At 49.9% G+C, this 5,920-nt stretch overlaps 1 protein-coding gene across 1 annotated transcript in view; it reads left to right on the top strand.

The window, feature by feature from the left end:
- LOC138974320 (thyroid hormone receptor alpha-like) overlaps positions 1-5,696 on the top strand; it is a 126,354-nt gene extending 120,658 nt beyond the window's left edge. Inside the window, exons 5-7 of the mRNA XM_070347032.1 lie at positions 820-1,002; positions 2,011-2,745; positions 3,629-5,696. Of these exons, the coding sequence (XP_070203133.1) occupies positions 820-1,002; positions 2,011-2,745; positions 3,629-3,790 (1,080 nt within the window). The 3' untranslated portion in view covers positions 3,791-5,696. The remainder of the gene's footprint in view (positions 1-819; positions 1,003-2,010; positions 2,746-3,628) is intronic.
- Positions 5,697-5,920: the final 224 nt, after the last annotated feature.

Below are 5,920 nucleotides of genomic sequence, written 5' to 3' on the forward strand. Positions count from 1 at the left end.
TGACTACAAAAACTGACTGATGTGTTTTGTTTGTGAATGGTGGATATATGTGCATGATTGCGTTTCGCAGACACAGTTGTCATGTGCGTTGTAATTGGCGACGAATTTTGGATGATTACTATTTTTGTGCCAGGATTACTATTTTTGGGGCTGAGCATTACTCCAAAACACTTATGGGGGTAAACAGGTCTGGCCTGTGTTATAATGTAGTTAAGGTGTGTGTGTATGTTATTTTGTAGTTAAGACGTGTGTCTATGTTATGTTGTAGTTAAAGTGTGTGCCTATGTTATATTGTAGTTAAGGTGTGTGCCCATGTTACAGTATAGTTAAGGTGTGTGCCAATGTTATAGTATAGTTAAGGTGTGTGCCCATGTTACAGTAGAGTTAAGGTGTGTGCTCATGTTACAGTGTAGTTTGGGTGTGTGCCCATGTTACAGTATAGTGTGTGTTACAGTATAGTTAAGATGTGTGCCCATGTTACAGTATAGTTAAGGTGTGTGTCCGTGTTACAGTATAGTTAAGGTGTGTGGCCGTGTTACAATGTAGTTAAGGTGTGTGCTCATGTTACAGTGTAGTTAAGGTGTGTGCCCATGTTACAGTGTAGTTAAGGTGTGTGCCCATGTTACAGTAGAGTTAAGGTGTGTGCCCGTGTTACAGTATAGTTAAGGTGTGTACCCGTGTTACAGTACCGTTGTGATATAACCTTGAACGGTTGAAAACGACGTTAAACACCAAATAAAGAAAGAAAGAAAGTGTTACAGTAGAGTTATGGTGTGTGCCCATGTTACACTAGAGTTAAGGTGTGTGCCCATGTTACAGGACCGCGTTGCGTGGGCCATCCAGCAGCTATCAGAGGAACATCAGAAGCTTGTGGCAGAGCTGCAGTACGCAATGGAAGAGTCGTCCTTCCTGGCTGTCACTTCCACCTCCATGAAATCCATGCCGTCAAACCCGACCGAGTTCATTAACATGGCCGAGGGATTCGTCAGGAAGGTCATCAAGGTGAGCATGAGGTCCTCATTTGTTGTTGTTGTTGTGTTGTTGGTGTTGGTGTTGCTGTTGCTGTTGCGGCTGTTGTGAGAGATAACACAGAATGTCCTCCCATCCAAGCATCCGAAAGAGTCCTGTGTTCCAGGTGGGCAAGACACTGCACACAGACGACTAGATCTCACTGTTAAAGGGGTCCTGTGTTCCAGGTGGGCAAGACACTGCACACAGACGACTAGATCTCACTGTTAAAGGGGTCCTGTGTTCCAGGTGGGCAAGACCATCGCGTCGTTCAAGACACTGCACACAGACGACTAGATCTCACTGTTAAAGGGGTCCTGTGTTCCAGGTGGGCAAGACACTGCACACAGACGACTAGATCTCACTGTTAAAGGGGTCCTGTGTTCCAGGTGGGCAAGACACTGCACACAGACGACTAGATCTCACTGTTAAAGGGGTCCTGTGTTCCAGGTGGGCAAGACCACCAGGTCGTTCAAGACACTGCACACAGACGACTAGATCTCACTGTTAAAGGGGTCCTGTGTTCCAGGTGGGCAAGACCACCAGGTCGTTCAAGACACTGCACACAGACGACTAGATCTCACTGTTAAAGGGGTCCTGTGTTCCAGGTGGGCAAGACCACCAGGTCGTTCAAGACACTGCACACAGACGACTAGATCTCACTGTTAAAGGAGTCCTGTGTTCCAGGTGGGCAAGACCACCAGGTCGTTCAAGACACTGCACACAGACGACTAGATCTCACTGTTAAAGGGGTCCTGTGTTCCAGGTGGGCAAGACCACCAGGTCGTTCAAGACACTGCACACAGACGACTAGATCTCACTGTTAAAGGGGTCCTGTGTTCCAGGTGGGCAAGACCACCAGGTGGGCAAGACACTGCACACAGACGACTAGATCTCACTGTTAAAGGGGTCCTGTGTTCCAGGTGGGCAAGACCACCAGGTCGTTCAAGACACTGCACACAGACGACTAGATCTCACTGTTAAAGGGGTCCTGTGTTTCAGGTGGCCAAGAACATCGCGTCGTTCAAGACACTGCAAAAAGACGACCAGATCTCACTGTTGAAGGGGTCTGTGGTGGACATCATGATGTTGCGCTCGGCCATCAACTACGACCCCCACACCGAGTCGTGGAGCCTGTCCACCAAGGACTGCCTGACGCGGCGCACACCAGATGGCGCTGGAGGTAGTCCGTCTGCTTCGTCCTCGTCGTCCTCCCCGTCTGTGGCAAGCCCCCACTCTCCCGCCTTCAGCCTGGGTCTCCCCTCCCCTCTCGCCTTTGTGGCGGGCTCACCCGGCTTTTCCGCCCCTTCCCCCGGCTGCTCCAACGGCTTGTCGGGCCTGCAAAGCACCAGCACGGGCCAGGGCTTCTCTCAGGGTTCGCCGGGCAGAGGCTTCCCCCAAGGCTTAATGGGTAGCGGCTTCCCCCAGGGCTCAATGGGTAGTGGGTTCCCGCAGGGCTCAGCGGGCAGCGGGTTCCCCCAGGGCTCAGATGGAGGCCAGGGCCTGAGCCGGTCAGAGCGTATCAGCGCGGAGGTGCTGAAGCTGGGGTCGCCCGAGACGCGCCAACTGTTCGTGAACTACTCCAAGTTCATTAAGTCGCTGATGGCGTCCATCCAGGGCGACCTGCTGGTGCTCAAGATGCTGATCATGATGTCGCTCTTCTCGGCTGACCGCTCCGCCCTGGTGGAGAGAGGGAAGGTGCAGGCCGTGCAGGAACACTATGCCACCGTGCTGCAGGTTTGTCTGTCTGTCTGTCTGTCTGTCTGTCTGTCTGTCTGTCTGTCTGTCTGTCTGTTTGTCCGTCTGTCTGTCCGTCTGTCTGTCTGTCTGTCCGTCTATCCGTCTATCTGTCTGCCTGTCCGTCTATCTGTCTGCCTGTCCGTCTGTGTGTCTGTCCGTCTGTGTGTCTGTCCGTCTGTCTGTCGGTCTGTGTGTCTGTCTGTCCGTATGTCTGTCCGTCTGTCTGTCTTTTTGCCTGTCCGTCTGTCTGTCTGTCTGTCTGTCTGTCTGTATTTGTCTGTCTGTCTGACTGTATGTTTCTTTCTGTCTGTCTGTCTCTCTGACAGCCTGTCGGCCTGCCTGGCTGTCTTTCCTTCTTTCTGCTTGCCTGCCTGTCTGTCTGTCTGTCTGTCTGTCTGTCTGTCTGTCTGTCTGTCTGTCTGTCTCAACCTTTATCCATCTGGCTGTTTGTCTGTACCTATCTCTTTGTCCCTCTCTGTCAGCCTGTCCGTCCGGTGACCCTGCTGCTAATGACGTCATGACCACACGCTGTTTGCCCGCCCGGTGATGACATCATCAGTATGAATGACGTCATTGTTGTCAGTTGCAGCACTATGTCAGCCTGCGCTTCACGGATGACCGCACGCTGTTTGCCCGCCTGGTGATGACATCATCAGTATGAATGACGTCATGTTAGTGTGTTGCAGCACTACGCCAGCCTGCGCTTTACGGATGACCGCACGCTGTTTGCCGGCCTGGTGATGACATCATCAGTATGAATGACGTCATGGTTGTGTGTTGCAGCACTACACCAGCCTGCGCATCACGGATGACCGCACGCTGTTTGCTCGCCTGGTGATGACATCATCAGTATGAATGACGTCATGGTTGTGTGTTGCAGCATTACGCCAGCCTGCGCTTCACGGATGACCGCACGCTGTTTGCGCGCCTGGTGATGAAGCTGACCGACCTGCGCAACATCAACGAGGTTCACTCCAAGATGCTGACCAAGATGAAGGTCGATGACATCGAGCCCCTGCTCCTCGAGATCTTTGACCTCTGACCTCAACGACCTATCACTGTCAACGCGCGTGGCTGAAGGTCATGTTGAACTCTGACCTCAACGACCTATCACTGTCAACAAGCAGAGCCCGGCACTGATTCTTTCTTCTTCCTTTGTTTCATGTCTCTTCTTCTACAGGCCGACATTCTGCAAACCTCACACGTTGGATGACGTCACCGCATAGAGGACAGTGTTCTGCAAACCTCACACGTTGGATGACGTCACCGCATAGAGGACAGTGTTCTGCAAACCTCACACGTTGGATGACGTCACCGCATAGAGGACAGTGTTCTGCAAACCTCACACGTTGGATGACGTCACCGCATAGAGGACAGTGTTCTGCAAACCTCACACGTTGGATGACGTCACCGCATAGAGGACAGTGTTCTGCAAACCTCACACGTTGGATGACGTCACAACATAGAGGACAGTGTTCTGCAAACCTCACACGTTGGATGACGTCACAACATAGAGGACAGTGTTCTGCAAACATCACACGTTGGATGACGTCACAGCATAGAGGACAGTGTTCTGCAAACCTCACACGTTGGATGAGTTGGATGACGTCACAACATAGAGGACAGTGTTCTGCAAACCTCACACGTTGGATGACGTCACAGCATAGAGGACAGCGTTCTGCAAACCTCATACGTTGGATGACGTCACAACATAAAGGACAACGTTTTGCATACCTCACACATTGGATGACGTCACAACATAAAGGACGGCGTTCTGCATACCTCACACATTAGATGACGTCACAGCATAGAGGACAGCGTTCTGCAAACCTTACACGTTGGATGACGTCACAGCATAGAGGACAGCGTTCTGCATACCTCACACATTGGATGACATCACAGCATAGAGGACAGCGTTCTGCATACCTCAGACTTTGGATGACGTCACAGCATAGAGGACAGCGTTCTGCATACCTCAGACGTTGGATGACGTCACAGCATTGAGGACAGTTAGACGTTGGGAGACGTCACAGCATTGATAGTCAGACGTTGGATGACGTCACAGCATTGATGACAGTGTTCTGCACACCTCACACGTTGGATGACGTCACAGTATTGACGAAAGTGTTCAGCAAACCTCACACGTTGGATGACGTCACAGCATTGATGAAAATGTTCTGCACACCTAGTACCTCAGACGTTGGATGACGTCACAGTATTGAGGAAAGTGTTCTGCAAAATAAGACAGTTAAGGCTGGACGGTTGTGCCCGACAGTTAAAGATGAAACAGTTAAGGCTGGGCGGTTGTGCCCGACAGTTAAAGATGAAACAGTTAAGGCTGGGAGGTTGTGCCCGACAGTTAAAGATGAAACAGTTAAGGCTGGGAGGTTGTGCCCGACAGTTAAAGATGAAACAGTTAAGGCTGGGCGGTTGTGCCCGACAGTTAAAGATAAAACAGTTAAGGCTGGGAGGTTGTGCCCGACAGTTAAAGATGAAAGTGAGAGAACATTATGACGGTTGATCAGTACTTCATTCAGAGAAAATAATGACTGGTCCGGTGTTGAGCTGTATTGCAGTGAGAGAAAATAATGACTGTTGCATTAATCTGGATAATGCCGGTTGGTTCTATTTGCTTGTTTTTTAGCATTATGCTAGTTTCTGTAAGATCAGATTCCCAGCACTACATTATGTATTAGTCGTAAAGCTTGTTTTATAGATTTATGCTAGTTTCTGTAAGATCAGATTCCCAGCACTACATTATGTATTAGTCGTGAAGCTTGTTTTGATAATTGTGTATACTGTTGATGGTAGTTACAGTAGTATTGACACTTTAAGTTTACCCTAGAGAATTGTGTATACTGTTGATGGTAGTTACAGTAGTATTGACACTTTAAGTTTACCCTAGAGAATTGTGTATACTGTTGATGGTAGTTAGGGTTAGGGTTAGGGTTAGGGTTAGGGTTGGGTTAGGGTTAGGGTTAGGGTTAGGGTTAGGGTTAGGGTTAGGGTTAGGTGGCGCATTGCTTGTGTCTGGTATTCTTCATCAAAAGGGGCTTTTATCCAGCGGAAATCTGGTGAAGACCGGTGGTCACTGGTGCTTTTATCCAGCGCAAATCTGGTGAAGACCGGTGGTCACTGGTGCTTTTATCCAGCGGAAATCTGGTGAAGACCG

Source organism: Littorina saxatilis, linkage group LG8 (assembly GCF_037325665.1).
Source record: "Littorina saxatilis isolate snail1 linkage group LG8, US_GU_Lsax_2.0, whole genome shotgun sequence".
NCBI classification, from domain to species: Eukaryota; Metazoa; Mollusca; class Gastropoda; order Littorinimorpha; family Littorinidae; genus Littorina; species Littorina saxatilis.